The following is a 19,469-nucleotide window of genomic DNA, read 5'->3' as shown; positions in this document are numbered from 1 at the left end:
AGAGTCTGACACTGCCATCTCTGTTGATGAATCATTAAACACGTCGGACTGGATTCAGTAATTGATGCCCAAATTTGGGTGCCCAAGAAAATGAGCTCTGATCCCTATTCTATAAATGGCAATCTGAGCTGGGTGCCGTTTACAGAATAGCAGGGGCGTAGCCAGACTTCAGCAGGAGTGAGGTCCAGAGCCCGAGGTGAGGGGGCACATTTTAGCTCTCCCCCCGGCGCCGACAACCCCCCTGGCGCCGCCGCCACCAACAACATTGACCCCCCCCCCCCGCCGACGACCCTCTCGACCCACCCTCCCGCCACCAGCCCTTCCCCGCCGTCGCCTACCTTTGATGGCGGGGACCCCAACCCCCGCCAGCTGAGGTCCTCTTCTTCCAGCGCAAGGCTTTGTTCTGTTTCTGTGAGTCTGACGTCCTGTCACAGAAACAGAACGAAGCCTTGCGCCGGAAGAAGAGGACCTCAGCTGGTGGGGGTTGGGGTCCCCCGCCAGCAAAGGTAGCAGATGGCGACAACGGTGGGGGAGGGTTGGCGGCAGGAAGGGGGGTCGAGAGGGTCATCGACAGGGGGGTCCAGGGCCAAATCTACAGGGGCCCAGGCCCCCGTGGCCCCACGTAGCTACGCCACTGCAGAATAGAACTTAACACTGCCACGTTTGGGATTAACACCAATTGAAATCTGGTATAAATCTTCAGGCCTAAAGTAGGGACGGATCCCCCGAATTCCATAATAATGCGCATATCTTTAGTGAATGCCCCTGACCCGCCCATGCCCCTCCTGTGGCCACACCCCCTTTTCAGATGCACACTAAAATATTTACATGCACATCTTTATAGAATACCACTTAACAAGATGCACACACCAATAATTATTAATGCCCAATTTTGGCACTAATTGGCTCTTTATTCAATTAAATTGTGTGCACAACTTGGGCATGTGCCCAAATTTGCATATGCAATTTTGAGGGTCATTTATAGAATTTGGGGGATGATGTATGCTAACTACCCCTGACATTAACAACCAGTCAGAAATAAGTTGTTAAGTAGGTACATGCAATGAATTTGTGTTTTGTTATTTTTCTTCTGTTGGAGGTTGTTTTTCATGATTTTTGTTAGTGTACAATACAGGCATCATGTACTAAAGCCTGGCAGTTGGCCCTTTCATATAGAAGTGGAGATTTTGCAACTTTCACTCATAAGTGGTACCGCCTCCACATGCAGTTGTCCCATTTTAAACAACAACACATATAAATGCTGCCAATAAAGAAGTGAGGGCACAATTTTTTTTTTTTTTTTTTTTAATTTTGAAGGCAGAAACAAACAATATGGTATTAAGGAAAATGAATCCCTTAATCCTTTGTGTAAAGCCCTGGCCAAAACATGCACTTTTTTAAATCTGTGTGAGCCTCTGAGCTGGCAGGGCCGTGCCGACGCGGTAAGCAAGGTAAGCATGGCAGGAGGGCGCCATCCTCTAGGGGGCGCCCCGCCGCACCATGCTTACCTCGCCCTCTTCTCCCCAGATCCTTTTTTTTTGTTTAAATTTACCTCTCCGGCGCGCGGCAGCGTAGGCAGCGTTAGTGAGAAGGAGGCGGGACACAGCGAAGGCAAGACACGTCGGGGCGGCCGGGGGAGCGCCGCCTCCTTCTCACTAACGCTGCCTACGCTGCCGCGCGCCGGAGAGGTAAATTTAAACAAAAAAAAAAAGGATCTGGGGAGAAGAGCGCGGGTAGTGTAGCGCTCGTTTTCGGGGGGGGGCACCGGAGAGGCCAACTGGGGGGGGGGGGGCGCCGGAGACCCTAGGCACGGCCCTGTGAGCTGGTGCAAAATTCAGTGGGGAAATTGAATTCCTATATATGTAGATTGGCTTTCTGAAATCGCCATTTACACATGTATGAAGTGTAAATGCTGCTAAGCACTTGTGAAGATGCTTCTAACATATCCACCATTATGATATATTATTTCATTTATGCCCAGATGATCGAAAGCCCTGAGCTGTTCTACTACTACTACTACTATTTAGCATTTCTATAGCGCTACAAGGCGTACGCAGCGCTGCACAAACATAGAAGACAGTCCCTGCTCAAAGAGCTTACAATCTAATAGTTCCAAACAGTGCTCTAAAAATAGCACAGGAACAGCATGGGGCTTTACTGCCCCTATGATCAGAGATAATAGCATGCAAATTTATGCCTACTATTATCTCTGATCATAGGCTAAAGTGTGGGAGGATTGTGCCTGAGCATGCCCTGGTGGCCTAGTGCCCCCACTGAACTCCCACCCCAAACCAGCAACACAGGGCTGGAGGTCTGGCAGGCCTCCAATTTCCCCCGATGCCCCACCCCGACACAAGTTCACAGGGTGCCGAAGGTCCAGGGGATCCGGACCTCCAGCTCTCATGTCGCTGGCTCGAGGTGGTGGGGGGAGTCAGAGTTCCTGCTCCTGTGGGGGAGGTCTGTATTGGGAGGAATGGGATGCCTGCTAGCATGCAAATGCATGCTGGATAGGGCTCACCATTCCTCTCCAATGGTCTGCAAACCCTAACGCCAGCTCTGAGCTGGCATAGGGTTTGCTGCGGACAGCGAGGGAATGTTTGACGTGCTGCACACTGATGATTGGGGAGGAATATGTATATCATGCATTTGCATGCTACTTGAGCTAAGAGCCCAGCTTTGCATGCAATTGCATGCTAATTGCGTTCAGAGCCTACGAGCGTATTGTTTCACACTCTCAGAGGCTCTAATCATGGGGCGGTAGCAAACGAAGGCACTAGTATGGCGCTAATAGCCTCTAGCGCCTGCGTTTGCTTCTGATCATCAGCCCATTAAACCTCTTACATAGTAACGTGGAGGGGTATAATCGAACGGCACCGGCCAAATCGATGGCCAGCCATCTTCGGGGCCGGCGCTGTAAGCGGGCGGAGCCAAGCGTATTTTCAAAATATGCTTGGAGTTGGCCAAATCACTTGCCAGTTTTGGAACAGGATCGCCGGCGGATCGTCGGGTTTTGATGAGGTGGCCGGCTCCGATTTTCAGCCATAATGGAAACCGGACCCGGCCATCTCAAACCCAGCAAAATGCAAGGCATTTGGCTGTGGGAGGAGCCAGCATTTGTAGTGCATTGGCCCCCTTGACATGCCAGGACACCAACCGGGCACCCTAGGGGGCACTTAAAAAATCTTTAAAAAAATCCAAAATTAGCTTCCCGGTGCATAGCACCCTTCCCTTGTGTGCTGAGCCCCCCAAATCCCCCCCCAAAACCCACTGCCCACAAGTCTACACCATTACCATAGCCCTAAGGGGTGAAGGGGGGCATCTACATGTGGGTACAGTGGGTTTTGGGGGGTTTTGGAGGGCTCAACATTAACCACCACAAGTGTAACAGGTAGGGGGGGGCCTGGGTCCACCTGCCTGAAGTGCACTGCACCCACTAAAAACTGCTCCAGGGACCTGCATACTGCTGCTATCAAGGAGCTGGGTTTGACATTTCAGGTTGGCATAAAGGCTGGCAAAAAAAAGTTTTATTTTGTTTTTTTGGGGTGGGAGGGAATTGGTGACCACTGGGGGAGTCAGGGGAGGTGATCCCCGCTTCCCTCCAGTGGTCATCTGGTCAGTTGGGGCACTTTTTCCAGACTTGGTCCTAAAAATAAATGGACCAAGTCCGGCCGATGAAATGCTCGCTCGAGCCGGCCTCTTTTTTTCCATTATAAGGTGAAGCCGGCCATCTTGTACCCACGCACCTGCCCCGCCTCTCATCCCGCCTTCACTACCCTACCAAAACGCCCCCTTGAAGGTTGTCCGGCGCCGCGACAAAACAGCAGTTGGGGCCGGCCAAAATTGGCTTTCGATAATACCGATTTGGCCGAGATTATGAGTCTGCCCAACAAGATAAACTCATATGTGCTACTTTTTGTGTATACCTGACCTTGATTTGTATCTGCCATTTTCAGGGCACAGACCGTAGAAGTCTACCCAGCACTAGCCCCGCCTTTCAACCACCAGCCCCGCCTCCCACCACCCAATCTCGGCTAAGCTTCTGAGGATCCATTCCTTCTGAACAGGATTCCTTTATGTTTATCCCACGCATGTTCTTGCTTCAATTGGTGCATAGACGGCTAGTTTCTAAGTAGCACCATGGGAGTCAGTAACTTGTGCTAATTCCATACTATGGGTTAGGAACTTCTACAATCCTATATAATAATTCTCACCTCCAACATTCTGAGGCTACCTGGAACCGTGGATCATGTTGGAGTAGATAATAGTGATGTCACACAACCCACACCAGATTGGCCAGTAGAAGGGAGAGGGGCAGAGCCACGATACAGGGAGCAGCGAATCAGCACAACACGGGGAATGCACAGCAGCAGGAACAGAAGCCTCTCTAACACAGTCACTCTCTCAAATATACACACTCAGAGGAAAACCTTGCTAGCGCCCGTTTCCTTTCAAACTGAAACGGGCCTTTTTTTTACTAGTATATGAATAATTTAATCAACCTTTCAAGCTGCACAATTGTGCTCCATAGAAAGGGAATGGGACTTGATATACTGCCTTTCTTTGATTACAATCAAAGCGGTTTACATATTATACACAGGTGCTTATTTTGTACCTGGGGCAATGGAGGGTTAAGTGCAGTGGTGTGCTGGAGCAGGCTCTCACAGGCTCACAAGAGCCGGTTGTTAAGTTTTTAAGAATTTTGGGAGCCGGTTGCTAAAGTAGGGCCCTCCATGGCTACATTAACAACTGGCTCCCAAAATGTGGGCTTGGGCCCCCTGCTGAATTCTGTTTTACTTTGCTGGTGGGGATGCTGAGCCCTGCCAGCCAAGTAAATAGACTGCTGCTGCTCCCCGCTCCTTGTTTCCAGCTCTGAGCAGCAGGCTAGGACTTCTCCAGCATGTGTTAGAAGTTTCAGCATGCTGCTCAGAGCAAGACGTTGGGAGTGGTGGCAGTCCATTTATTGGCTGCCAGCAAAGGTAAGCCTAGCGAGCCCGCACAAAGGGAGGGAGGAGAGAGAGGCAAGTGTTGCTCCCCCCCACCCCGGCCACCTCTAGCCCTTCCAACTGCAGAGCTGGCTATGTCCGGAGAAAGAGCCTGTTGTTAAAAATTTACCAGCACACCCCTGGTTAAGTGACATGCCCACAGTCACAAATAGTACATGATTTTGCCATTTAAGGCACATTAAGAAGTAAATATCGTATGTTATTCCCTTAGCATAGGTTAGGAATTACCCCCATAAGGCTTTCATGACAGAACAGTATTGCTGACGATCTGTATGGCAACATGTTACACCATGCAAAACATACATATAGAGCCTGATATTCAGCAGGACTCGCTGGGGTTATCACTGGATTTTTAGCAGCACTTACCACTGGAAATCCAGTCTCACTACCTTGGCGCTATCAGACAGTAAAGTATCAGGAGAGAGTCAAGGGGAAGCAGGAAGTTAACTGAGTACCGGACAACTTAGGTCAGCATGATAGCTTCCTTATTGGCCTGGATAGCTATTTGGGTACTGGTGTTGCGAATTGGTGGTACCCGGATAGCTTTTGGTGGCTGCTGAATACTTGAACAGTTAGCACAGGTATCTGGGTATGGCCTGGCATTTAATACCCAGATATAGAACAACCCATAGTAGCCAGCGTTTTTTAAACACACACTGCTGCAGACTTAATCTTATCCCCCCCCCCCCCTCCCCACTTCACACTAAAAGCAAACATAGGTTCACATCCTACACTTACTTAAATTCTGATGGGCGGTCAACAGTAGCGTTAGGATCAAGAAGGAAATGTTTCTGCATGATTTTGCCACTGGTTGTATCCACTGTTACCACAGGGAAACCCATTTGCAGGGTCCACCTATCCATGATTTCCTTTACAGGTTGGGGTAGGCTGATGGTTGAATTATCCACTGCCTATAAGGGAGGAAGAAGTTAGCAGGCACCGTTTAGCTAACGTGTATGAACCGTATTCTACCACAATCACACCTTGTACTTGTGCACACTAATGTATTTGGTCAGACCGGAACCAGCGAACGCCGCTACAGTAATATGTAAGCCACATTTAGCCTGCAAATAGATGGGAAAATGTGGGATACAAATGTAATAACAGTCAGCAAAAATAGCGGGTAGTAATCGTAAGTTGTGAGATAGATTAATCAATAACGGAAGGGAAGAAGACCTCAGACCTGTGACAATTTTGATCAATAAGATCACATCAATGTAGTCACCTCCGTATAATCACTGGTCTTCTACCGACCTCCTCCCTGGGTGTCTAATTCGTGCGCTTCAAACATTTATAAATACTATATATCACAGGCAAAATATAAACCACAGCTACTTAGCTTATTGCTGCTTGATTAAGGTTTATATTTTAGCTATGATATGTGGAGGGGCATAATCGAACGAAAACGTCTATCTCCATGGGCGTTTATCTCCGAGAACGGGTCCGTGAAGGGGCGGACCGAACCGTATTTTCGAAAAAAATAGACGTCCATGTTTTATTCGACAATTTGTGAGCTGGGCGTTTTTGTTTTTCAGGGATAATGGAAAATGAAAGCGCCCAGCTCAAAAACGAATACATCCAAGGCATTTGTTCATGGGAGGGGCCAGGATTCGTAGTGCACTGGTCCCCCTCACATGCCAGGACACCAACCGGGCACCCTAGGGGGCACTTTTACAAAAAAAAAAAAAGTTAAAGAGCTCCCAGGTGCATAGCACCCTTCCCTTGTGTGTTGAGGCCCCCAAATCCCCCTCAAAACCCACTGCCCACAAGTCTACACCATTACTATAGCCCTAAGGGGTGAAGGGGGGCACCTACATGTGGGTACAGTGGGTTTGGGGGGGTTGGAGGACTAAGCATTAAGCAGCACAATTGTAACAGGTAGGGGGGGATGGGCCTGGGTCCACCTGCCTGAAGTCCACTGCACCCCCTAACAACTGCTCCAGGGACCTGCATACTGCTTGCCAGGGAGGTGGGTATGACATTTGAGGGTGAAAATAAAAAGTTGTGAAACATCATTTTTTGTGGTGGGAGGGGGTTAGTGACCACTGGGGGAGTCAGGGAAGGTCATCCCCGATTCCCTCCGGTGGTCATCTGGTCATTTAGGGCACTTTTTGGGGCCTTATTCGTGAAAAAACAGGGTCCAGGAAAAGTGCCCTAAATTCTAGCTACAAACGCATACTTTTTTTCCATTATCGGCGAAAGGCGCCCATCTCTGTTCGGGTGATAACCATGCCCCAGTCCCACCTTCACCACGCCTCCGACACGCCCCTGTCAACTTTGTATGCTTCCACGATGGAGTGCAGTTGAAAACGTCCAAGTTCGGCTTTCGATTATACCGCGTTATTCGTTTTTGTGAGATAAACGTCCATCTCCCGATTTAGGTCGGAACTTGGGCGTTTTTCTCGTTCGATTATAAGCAGGATAGTATTTATAAATGTTTGAAGCGCACAAATTAAACACCCAGGGAGGAGGTCGGTAGAAGACCAGTGATTATACGGAGGTGACTATATTGATGTGATCTTATTGATCAAAAATTGTCACAGGTCTGAGGTCTTCTTCCCCTCCGTTATTGATTAATCTATCTCACAACTTACTACTACTATCCACTATTTTTGCTGACTGTTATTTCGTATAATCCGTCGGTGTTGTTCCCAAAGTTCTTTGTTACCTTGGTGGATACAAATGTAACAAATAAATAAAATAATCAATACATGTGGAGTCTTATTTCATATCAGGGTGCCTGTGTGAAAAGTTCCAGAAAGGCATCTATTTTAGGATTGTGTGTCTTCATACAACAGGCTTTCACAGCAGTGGCGTAGCCACAGGTGGGCCTGGGTGGGCTGGGGCCCACCCATTTTGGAGTCAGGCCCACCCAAAATCGTGACACTCTTGCTGTGGCTGGTGGGGATCCCCAAACCTTGCCAGCTGAAGATTTTCTGTCCTTGGGTAGTCCCCACTCTTCCCAATGTTGGCCAGCAGCACTTGCCTTGAACTGAGGCTGAGACTGGCCCTTCTGCACATGCTCAGTTTTCGCACAAGCAAAAGCACTGAGCATGCACGGCCTGCCAGCAGCAGCATCAATTTGAAGCAAATGCTGCTGGCTGCCATTTGGAAGAGAGTTGGCTGCTTGAGGAGGAGGAGGAAATCTTCAGTTGGCAGGGTTTGGGGATCCCCGCCAGCTCAAGTATTTAATATTTGGGGTTTGTGGGCAGGGAGGGGTGGAGAGAGGAGCAAACAGAGGGGGGATGAATTCCAGGCCCACCCACCTTAGGCTCAGGCCCACCCACAATTGGCCATCTGGCTACGCCCCTGTTTCACAGTGACCCCTACCAGCACACAGATCCTCTTACACAAATTTACCCCTGCTCCAAAGAAGGTGTGAAAGGGTGCTTTATGCATTTACATGTGTACTCTATTAAATAAGCATGTACAATACAATTCTGCCAAGCTATGCTCTAAGAAATGCCAAATTATATAAAACAAGGCTCTGTCTTGCAGTGTGCCTGCTTTTTTACACATGTATAATATTGTGCAATTTTCTAACAGTCATTCTTTCATGTGTGTAAGAAAGTTTACCATAAAAGCATAAGATTAGCCATACTGGGTAAGACCAATGGTCCATCTAGCCCAGTATCCTGCTTCCAACAGTGACCAATCCAGGTTACAAGTACCTGGCAGAAACCCAAATGGTAGCAACATTCCATGATACCAATCCCAGGGCAAGCAGTGGCTTCCCCATGTCTGTCTCAATAGCAGATTATGGGCTTTCCTCCAGGAACTTGTCTAAACCTTTCTTAAACCCAGATATGCTAACCGCTGTTACCACATCCTCCGACAAAGAGTTTAACTATTTGTTGAGTAAAAAATTATTTCTTCCTATTTGTTTTAAAAGTATTTCCATGTAACTTCATTGAGTGTCCCCATGTCTGTGTATTTTTTTGAAAGAGTAAAAAATTGATTCACTTCTATTCATTCTAGACCACTCAGGAATTTGTAGACCTCAATCATATATCCCTTCAGCCGTCTCTTTTCCAAGCTGAAGAGCCCTAACCTCTTTAGTCTTTCCTGATATGAGAAGAGTTCCATCTCCGTTATCATTTTGGTTGCTCTTCTTTGAACCTTTTCTAATTCCACTTTACCTTTTTTGAGATACGGCGACCAGAACTGAACGCAATACTCAAGTTGAAGTCACACCATATAGCGATACAGATGCATTATAGTATTCTCAATCTTATTTATTTTTTTGTTACATTTGTACCCTGCGCTTTCCCATTCATGGCAGGCTCAATGCGGCTTACACGGGGCAATGGAGAGTTAAGTGACTTGCCCAGAGTCACAAGGAGCTGCCTGTGCCTGAAGTGGGAATCAAACTCAGTTCCTCAGTTCCCCAGGACCAAAGTCCCCCACCCTAACCACTAGGCATCTCCTCCACTGTTGCTACTATTTGAGATTCTACATGGAATGTTGCAGCATTCCATGTAGAAGTCGGCCCTTGCAGATCACCAATGTGGCCGCGCAGGCTTCTGCTTCTGTGAGTCTGTCAGACTCACAGAAACAGAAGCCTGCGCAGCTTTCTACATGGAATGTTGCTAGTGGAATAGCAACATTCCATGTAGAATCTCCAATAGTAGCAACATTCCATGTAGAATCTCCAATAGTATCTATTTTATTTTTGTTACATTTGTACCCTGCGCTTTCCCACTCATGGCAGGCTCAATGCGGCTTACATGGGGCAATGGAGGGTTAAGTGACTTGCCCAGAGTCACAAGGAGCTGCCTGTTTACCATCTCTTTCCTAATAATTTCTAGCATCCTGTTAGCTTTTTTGGATCACAATCATATAACTATCATACAGTGATGCAGTTTATAAACTTCAATCTCATTGTACTATAATCATGCAAGGATGGGGGGTGAAAACAAAGCAGGCAAACTCTGGGTATGATGCCGTTTGTGTTTCAAGATCTTCCAAGACAGGTGGAATCTATTCCTCTGATCTCATGTTAACTGAGGTGTCATCACCTTTTGGTTACCCAGAACTACAAGTTCTCAAGATTAATGTACCTTCTCCACTTTTTCTTTTAGTATTTTACTTCCCTCATCCCTTATAGCCTTGCAGTAGGATTTATGCTGCCAGGCCATAGCAGAGGCTATGGTTCTTTATCCAAATCTATTAATTCTGTGTGATTTTAATATTCATGTAGATTACCGCACCACCCTAGGGTGAACTCTTTTCTTTCCTTGCTGTCAGGTCTTAATCTGATGCAATGAATAACTTTTCCCACACATTCAGCGAGACATACGTTAGATCTGGTTCTTATTCTTGCCAACTCCTCTATTGTCCCAACTAATTTCTTGACCACATTGCTCCCTTGGTCTGACCACCTTGCAATACACTTTGACTTTTCACTACCACTTTTTTCTACCCCTGTAAGAAACTCCCGGTATTGGTCTAGACAGCTCTATTAACCCTACGAATATGTCCTTCCCAACTTTTATAGTTCCCTCAGATTTTGCTACTCAGTCACTAGACTACCAAACTCAGATTTATCATACTATGCTCTCTGAAGTCCTTGACCAAGTGGCTCCACTATAATTCTTCCATGGCTCTGCAACTGAACATAAGTCATAGTTCCATCCTGGTTTGTGTCTATTACCATGGTGCAGGGAGAAGATGGCAGAAATCCAAATATCCAGTGGATTTACAAAATTGCAAAATGTTGCATAGTGATTATAATTTTCAGTTTAAGAAAGCTAAATGATCTTATTTTTTAAATAGGTTGAAGAAATCTTCCAATGTTGTCAAAGAATTATATACTATTTATAGGCAAACATTAGGCCTCTGTAGATAGTCAACCAGCGTCTCAGGCCTTAGCCCAATTTTTCTCATCTAAGATCTAGATTTGCTGAGCACCTTTCTTTCATTTTCTTCTCTGGAGCTGGCTTTGAGCACAGTAGGTGTTAGTCCACATTCCACAACCATCGATACTGGAACATCTCCAAACTGGTCAACTTTTCAACTCCAAACTTTAGAGTCCTTCAAAACATTAAGGTCAGCATTCTTTTCCTTGGATCCTTTCCCTTCTTCCTGGCTAAAGATCTCTATGCTCAACCTTCTTCCACAGCTGTTTTAAATCATCAACCATAGCCTGACTATTGAGAGCAAGTCAAGTCCCCTCTTCATGGAAGACTGCCATTGGCTGCCCCATACTTTAAAACCCATCTTTAGATCCGGCGATCCCTGCTCTACCGACCGGTGTAGAAACGGCAGTATAGTAAGTCTACTAACCTATAAATGTACTCACTCTGCTGCTCCCCAGTATCTCTCCACACTCGTCCTTCCCTACACCCTTTCCCGTGCACTCCGCTCCATGGATAAATCCTTCTTATCTGTTCCCTTCTCCACTACTGCCAACTCCAGACTTCGCGCCTTCTGTCTCGCTGCACCCTACGCCTGGAACAAACTTCCTGAGCCCCTACGTCTTGCCCCATCCTTGGCCACCTTTAAATCTAGACTGAAAGCCCACCTCTTTAACATTGCTTTTGACTCGTAACCACTTGTAACCACTCGCCTCCACCTACCCTCCTCTCTTCCTTCCCGTTCACATTAATTGATTTGATTTACTTACTTTATTTGTTTTTTGTCTATTAGATTGTAAGCTCTTTGAGCAGGGACTGTCTTTCTTCTATGTTTGTGCAGCGCTGCGTATGGCTTGTAGCGCTATAGAAATGCTAAATAGTAGTAGTAGTAAATCAAATCAAATCAAAAAGCTGGCAGGTCAGTTTGCTGGCAAAATTTTGAAGAGTGCAGCTTTTTGGTCAAGGATTTCTGGAAGAGGAAAACAGTTTCAGAGAAGTTACTGTACACGACAAAATTGGGGTTAGCTGGAAACCACTGGTCCCTGTACTCAGAAGTAACTTATTTATTCATATTCATATATATATATATATATATATATATATATATATATATATATATATATATATATAGACAATAGCTGCTTCCTCTAACTGATGCACCTGCAACCAAACCACCAAACGGAGAACCATAAAGATAGGTAGAACAGCAATGAGGTCATGTACCGTTTGCAAGTGAGTCCATAAGTTATTGTAAATCGTGTTGCCATATGCAAAGTCAGTGAGGTAGGTCTGTGAAATTAAAAAAGAGAAAATCACCAGTTATTATTTCAGAACAAACATGGTTTACAATTATAATGTTATGGGTTTTTTTTAATCAGGTTTGTTACTATCTGTTATTTTCTCCACTGCTGGCATTCTGCCTCTCTGCCTTCCCACTGCAATATACCAAGGAGTTTTGCACTTTGGCTTATAGCAGACAGAGGGCTAGTGTTGTGAACCTGCACTGTATAGTTTAACAGATGCTAACTCTGTTAATGTGTATTATTAGTAATTAGGTCCTGAAGTAACATTGTGCACATGAACAGCTTAATGCATGCATTAGTACTCTAGCCTAGAGTATGAATCAAACCATCATTTTCATAAGCAGAAATATATCACTGTCTTTGAATAGAATGAGGTACAATGCACATAAAATTAACAACTTAATGGTTTAACGAGAAAAGTTATATGAAATGATTGTGCATATCAAATTAGCAGCTTGATAACTTAGCAGTGAAGCAGTAGAAATGGTGCTGGCAGAAAATGTTTGTGTCATGTTGTTTCCCATGTTATTTCTAGGAATTGTTTTTTCATTATGTCGTTATGGAGCAATGTCGTCAAGAATGCATGATTTTTTTCTGAAGGACCGCGCACTTTTTCAAAAGGCAGCACACTATTTATGAAGGGCGTGCAGCACTCATGAAGAGTTTGTAGTATTCATGAAGGCTGCGCACTGTTCATGAAAGCTGCGCACTGTTTATGAAGGCTCTGCACTATTTATGAAGGGTGTGCAGTATTCTTGAAGGGTCTGCACTGTTCTTGAAGAGTGTACACAATCCAGCTTATTTTCAAAGGAGATCACCGGCCATCTTCCGACACAAATCGGGAGATGGCTGGCGATCTCCTAAATCGGTATAATCGAAAGCCGATTTTGGCCGGCTTCAACTGCGTTCCGTTGCGGGGCCGGCGAAAATTCAAGGGGGCGTGTCGGCACGGTAGCGAAGGCAGGATGGGGTGGGACGGGGGCGTGCATTGAGATGGCTGGCTTCGCCCGATAATGGAAAAAAGAAAGCCGGCCTTGATGAGCACGTCGCCGGCTTCACTTGGTCCCTTTTTTTCAGGTCCAAGTCCCCAAAAAGTGCCCTAAATGACCAGATGACCACCAGAGGGGATTGGGGATGACCTCCCCTGAATCCCCCAGTGGTCACTAACCCCCTCCCACCAAAAAAAAAGAACTTTAAAAACTTTTTTTGCCAGCCTCTATGCCAGCCTCAAATGTCATACTCAGGTCCATGACAGCAGTATACAGGTCCCTGGAGCAGTTTTAGTGGGTTCAGTGGACTTCAGGCAGGGAGACCCAGGCCCATCCCCCCTTCCTGTTACACTTCTGGTGGAAAATGGGAGCCCTTCATAACCCACCCAAAACCCACTGTACCCACATGTAGGTGCCCCCCTTCACCCCTTAGGGCTATGGTAGTGGTGTATAGTTGTGGGGAGTGGGTTTTGGGGGGGGGGTTGGCGGACTCAGCACACAAGGGAAGGGAGCTATGCACCTGGGAGCTATTTTAATTTTTTTTTTACTTTTTAAAAGTGCCCCCTAGGGTGCCTGGTTGGTGTCCTGGCATGTGAGGGGGACCAGTGTACTACGAATCCTGGCCCCTCCCACGACCAAATGCCTTGGATTTGGCCAGGTTTGAGATGGCCAGCTTCGGTTTCCATTATCGGCAAAAACCAATGCCGGCCATCTCAAACCCGGCCATCTCTGACATTTGGCCGACCCCAACCGTATTATCGGAAAAAAAAGATGGCTGGCCATCTTTTTCGAAAATACGGTTGGCTCCGCCCCTTCGCGGCATCATTCTCGGAGATGGCCGGCACCATTCGATTATGCCCCTCTGTGTGTACTATTCATGAAGGCTTTGCACTGTTCATGAAGGTTGCGAGCTATTCATGAAGGCTGAGGGGTAGAGGAAGGGAGGGCATTTATAGGGAAGGGAGACAGGAGACAGGAGGAGAAGGACAGAAGAGGAGGAGGAGGTATCAGAGGCATAGCTAGGTGGGTCTCCAGGGGAGTGGCTACTCCCCCAAATGGTCTTCCGATGGTGCCAGCACCTATTTTGATGTGGCTATGCTTCTGAGACATATAACTGAGAATGTGGGGGAGAGGTGAGAATACACAGTATAATAGTGAGGATGGAAGAAAAGAGAGAGAAGACTAAGGATCGACTGGATGGCTAAAGGACCTATGATGGGTGAAATGCAACCGTACATTGGAGGGGCTGGGCTGGAGATGATGGAGATGAAGAATGAAGGAGAGAATATAGGAAAAAGGGGGGAAAGGTCTTTGAAGATTAGGAAGAGAAGACCATGGAGAAGAAGACAGAAATAAGGAGGAGAATGTATTAAAATATTCCGAAGATTGGTACAATCAATGGTGCTAAGTCACCTAGATTACTGTAACGCAATCTACGCCGGACACAAAGAACAAATTAAGAGGAAACTTCAAACAGCCCAAAACATCACAGCCAGACTCATATTTGGAAAAACGAAATGTGAAAGCACTAAACCTCTACGTGAAAAACTACACTGGCTCCCAATCAAAGAAAAGATTGCATTCAAAATCTACTACTACTACTACAAATCACAATTGAACATGAAGACAGTCCCTGCTCAAAAAAGCTTACAATCTAAATCAGGACAGAGAGGACAAATCAGGGATAAGGGTAGGACAGACAGATAGGACATACAGGGGAAAGGGACTATTGAAGAGAGGAGACAAGATAAGGTTACGAGTAGGTGACAAGTTAGGAATTAAAAGCAGCATCAAACAGGTAGGCCTTTAGCCCGGATTTGAAGGCGGCCAGGGATGGAGCTTGACGTAATAGCTCAGGAAGTCTATTCCAAGCATAAGGTGCGACGAGATAAAAGGATAAAATCTGCACCCTGGTCCACAAAATTATCCACGGCGAGACTCCGACCTACATGACAGACCTAGTAGATCTATCAACCAGAAACACAAAAACTTCAGCACGTACATGCCTAAACCTCCACTACCCAAGCTGCAAAGGACTAAAATATAAATCAACATATGCAACCAGCTTCTCCTATATAAGCACACAGCTATGGAATGCATTACCAAATGGCCTGAAACCAATACATGACATAACAATCCTTTGGAAATCACTAAAGACCAATTTATTCAAGAAGGCGTACCATAATGATCCAACCTAAACACCCGAATCATGCAACACAACGAAACTTGCTACCAAACCATGACACTTAAATTCTCATCTTAACCACTTAATTCACTCTATAACTTATGTACTTTGAATCAATTACCACTTTGTATTTCTCATACCAGAAGTGGCGTCCACCACCAATGTACTACTGTATGTAAGCCACATTAAGCCTGCAAATAGGTGGGGAAATGTGGGATACAAATGCAACAAATAATAATAATCAGGTACCGCATACAGTTCAAGCTTCTCCTACTAACCTACAAATGCACTCAATCTGCATCCCCTCGCTACCTCTCTACCCTCATCTCCCTTTACGCTCCTACCCATAACCTCTGCTCAGAGGACAAATCCCTCCTCTCAGTACCCTTCTCCACCACCGCCAACAGACTCCGCCCTTTCAGCCTCGCCTCACCCTATGCTTGGAATAAACTCCCTGAGCCCATATGCCAAGCCCCCTCCCTGCCCATCTTCAAATCCTTGCTCAAAGCCCACCTCTTCAATATCGCTTTCGGCATCTAACCATTGTACCTCTATCCAAGAAATCTAGACTGCCCCCAATTTGATTGACTGCACTTTATTGCGTAACCCTGGTAGCGCTTTAGAAATGTTAAATAGTAGTAGTAGTAGTAAATAATTCTGAATAAAAGAGACAAAGAAGGAGCGAGAACTATTAAATAGAAAGAAAAAGAAGGATAACAGAAAAAAGAATGGGAGTACAATCGTGGGGATTTGATTGGGACTCAGGAATGTTGATATCAAGGACTTACTGATTAGTACATATAGTAGTGCCATAGAAATAAGTAGTAGTACTAGTAGTAGTTTTGAGCATGGGGTGGAGTCGTGGAGATGAGATTAGTGGGGAGAGGTAGAGTGATTGTATGACAGACCAGGAAGAGCCCAGAAGAAACTCAGGCAATGTAAAGGGATAGGGCTTTAGAAGGAGTGAGAAACAGAGAAAAAGGACAGATCTGTGAAGAGGAGAAATGGAGCTAGGGAGGAGGTACATGAGGGGTAATGGGAAGCTGTGTAGGAGGTAAAAGATAGAATAAAGGGAATAGATGCCAGAAGGGGATGAATGACAGGGAAGTAGCTGGGGAGGAGAGGCAGAGGAAGGTAGATAAAGAAATATCAGGCTTATTTTCGAAAGAGAAGGGCGCCCATCTTTCAACACAAATCGGGAGATGGGCGTCCTTCTCCCAGGGTCGCCCAAATCGGCATAATCGAAAGCCGATTTTGGGCGTCCCCAACTGCTTTCTGTCGCGGGGACGACCAAAGTTTATGGGGGCGTGTCGGAAGCATAGCAAAGGCGGGACTGGGGCGTGCTTAACACATGATCATCCTCGGCCGATAATGGAAAAAAGAAGGGCGTCCCTACCGAGCACTTGGCTGACTTTACTTGGTCCATTTTTCTTGCGACCAAGCCTCAAAAAGGTGCCCAAAATGACCAGATGACCACCGGAGGGAATCAGGGATGACCTCCCTTTACTCCCCCTGTGGTCACTAACCCCCTCCCACCCTAAAAAAACCTTTAAAAATATTTTTTGTCAGCCTCTATGCCAGCCTCAAGTGTCATACCCAGCTCCATGACAGCAGTATGCAGGTCCTTGGAGCAGTTTTAGTGGGTGCAGTGCACTTCAAGCAGGCGGACCCAGGACCATCGCCCCCTACCTGTTACCCTTGTGGTGGTAAATGTGAACCCTCCAAAACCCACCAGAAACCTACATGTAGGTGCCCCCCTTCACCCTTAAGGGCTATGGTAGTGTTGTACAGTTGTGGGTAGTGGGTTTTGGGGGGCTCAGCACCCAAGGTAAGGGAGCTATGCACCTGGGAGCAATTTCTGAAATCCACTGCAGTGCACCCTAGGGAGCCCGGTTGGTGTCCTGGCATGTGAGGGGGACCAGTGCACTACGAATGCTGGTTCCTCCCATGACCAAAGGGCTTGCAGTTGGTCATTTCTGAGATGGGCGTCCTCGGTTTCCATTATCGCCGAAAACCGGGGATGACCATCTCTAACAATGACCATCTCTAAGGTCGACCTAAATGTTGAGATTTGGGCGTCCCCGACCGTATTATCGAAATGAAAGATGGCCGCCCATCTTGTTTCGATAATACAGGCTTCCCCGCCCCTTCGCAGGGACGTCCTGCGAGGACGCCCTCAGGAAAACTTGGGCGCCCTGTTCGATTATGCCCCTCTATGTCTCTTTTCTAGATACTTTTGAGTCTAACTTCTCAGAGTTTCCATTTGAGAATTTGCATGTTTTCCCTCTAATTATGGTCCATTATCCTATATTAGGTGAAGGGAAATATATGTTCTGTATGAGTCGAGGCATTGTACTAGCATGCAGTTTTTGTGACAGAATAAGTAGCAGTCCACTTATTTTGTTTTACTAGTTGGAGGAGTTGTGGTGTTCTAAGGGCCGGTGTAATATTTGCAGTGTTGCCTTTGCATAGACTGTGGAGCTGGCTGTAGATGGCAGGGTACTGAGTGGTCACTACAATCCCACTTCCCTTTGTCCCAAGGATGGCCCTGCATCTGAGTGCCATCACCTTTCTTTCTAGGAACAAGCCTGCTGGTAACAATAATATAATCGTTATTTTACCCACTCTTACCCCTTTGAAAACTGCCCTAACTATTAGGAATAAGCAGGGAATTCTATAACTGTGCATCTAGAGTTACACAATACCATATGAAGGGTAGTGCCAAGATCACTGGCACTTACTATCCATTACTGTCTAAAATAGTGCGAAAGCTCTGCAAGGGGGTGTACATGTGGGCAGTGCATGGGCGGAACATGGGTGTGTCTTCATGTTACACATGTTACTTACAGAATACTGTAAGCTGCGTGTGTGATGGGTAGCACTTAAGAACACTCACTTATCCAAGTTTCCAAGTTTATTTAGAACTTACTACCACACCCTATGGCAGCCTTGAGGGTGGTTTACAATCTAGATAAAGTTTCTACACAAAAATGACTAGTTCCAGAAGTGATATAACAAGTGTGGGGCAGGGAGTAGTACTACAATACTGATAGGAGAGCAGGTGGGTGACATAAAAAAAGAGGGGAAACTCTGTAAAGATGAGTGCCTGCCCTGGACCAGGTGTCCTAAAAAGCATGAGGGATACTAAAGGAACAGTGAGGGTCCATTGGGGCAGAGGAACACCGAGATCCCATGACGAAATCAACAGCACAGAAAGGAGTGTGAAATAGACCAGCCAGCTTATTTTCTAAAGAGAAGGGCGGCCATCTTCCGACACAAATCGGGAGATGGCTGCCCTTCGCCCAGCAGCGCCCAAATCGGTATAATTGAAAGCCGATTTTGGGCACCCCCAACTGCAGTTCGTCGCAGGAGCGGCCAAAGTTTAAAGGGGCATGTCGGAGGCGTAACGAAGGCTTGGCCGGAGCGTGTTTATCGGCCGAGGAGAGATGGCCGTCCTCGGCCGATAATGGAAATTAAGAAGGCCAGCCCTGGTGAGAATTTGGTCCGCTTTATTTGGACCCTTTTTTTTCAGATCCAAGTCCCAAAAAAGTGCCCGAACGGACCTGATGACCACCAGAGGGAATCAGGGATGACCTCCCCTGACTACCCCAGTGGTCACTAACCCCCTCCCACCCTCAAAAAAAAATTTACAAACTTTTTTTGCCAGCCTCTATGCCAGCCTCAAATGTCATACTCCGGTTCATGACAGCAGTATGCAGGTACCTGGAGCAGTTTTAGTGGGTGCAGTGGACTTCAGGCAGGCGGACCCAGGCCCATTCCCCCCCTACCTGTTACACTTGTGGTGGAAAACGTGAGCCCTTCAAAACCCACCCGAATCCCACTGTACCCACATGTAGATGCCCCCCTTCACCCCTTAGGGCTATGGTAGTTGTGGGGAGTGGGTTTTGGGGGGCTCAGCACCCAAGGTAAGGGAGCTATGTACCTGTGAGCAATTTGTGAAGTCCACTGCAGTGCCCCCTAGGGTGCCCAGTTGGTGTCCTGGCATGTGAGGGGGACCAGTGCACTATGAATCCTGGCTCCTCCCACGACCAAATACCTTGGAGTTGTTCATTTTTGAGATAGGCGCCCTCGGTTTCCATTATCGGCGAAAACTGAGGGTGCCCATCTCTACA

General features: G+C 46.6%; 1 protein-coding gene across 1 annotated transcript in view; it reads right to left on the bottom strand.

Moving 5' to 3' along the window:
• LOC115459872 (aminopeptidase Ey-like) overlaps positions 1-19,469 on the bottom strand; it is a 327,255-nt gene that overhangs the window by 48,964 nt on the left and 258,822 nt on the right. Inside the window, exons 9-10 of the mRNA XM_030189685.1 lie at positions 12,083-12,148; positions 5,742-5,914 (exon numbers count right to left, since the gene is read on the bottom strand). Coding sequence (XP_030045545.1) covers positions 5,742-5,914; positions 12,083-12,148 — 239 coding nt within the window. The remainder of the gene's footprint in view (positions 1-5,741; positions 5,915-12,082; positions 12,149-19,469) is intronic.

This window comes from Microcaecilia unicolor, chromosome 1 (assembly GCF_901765095.1).
Source record: "Microcaecilia unicolor chromosome 1, aMicUni1.1, whole genome shotgun sequence".
NCBI classification, from domain to species: Eukaryota; Metazoa; Chordata; class Amphibia; order Gymnophiona; family Siphonopidae; genus Microcaecilia; species Microcaecilia unicolor.
Note: the sequence above shows the minus strand (reverse complement) of the source record. Positions and strands in the feature narration are given on the sequence as shown.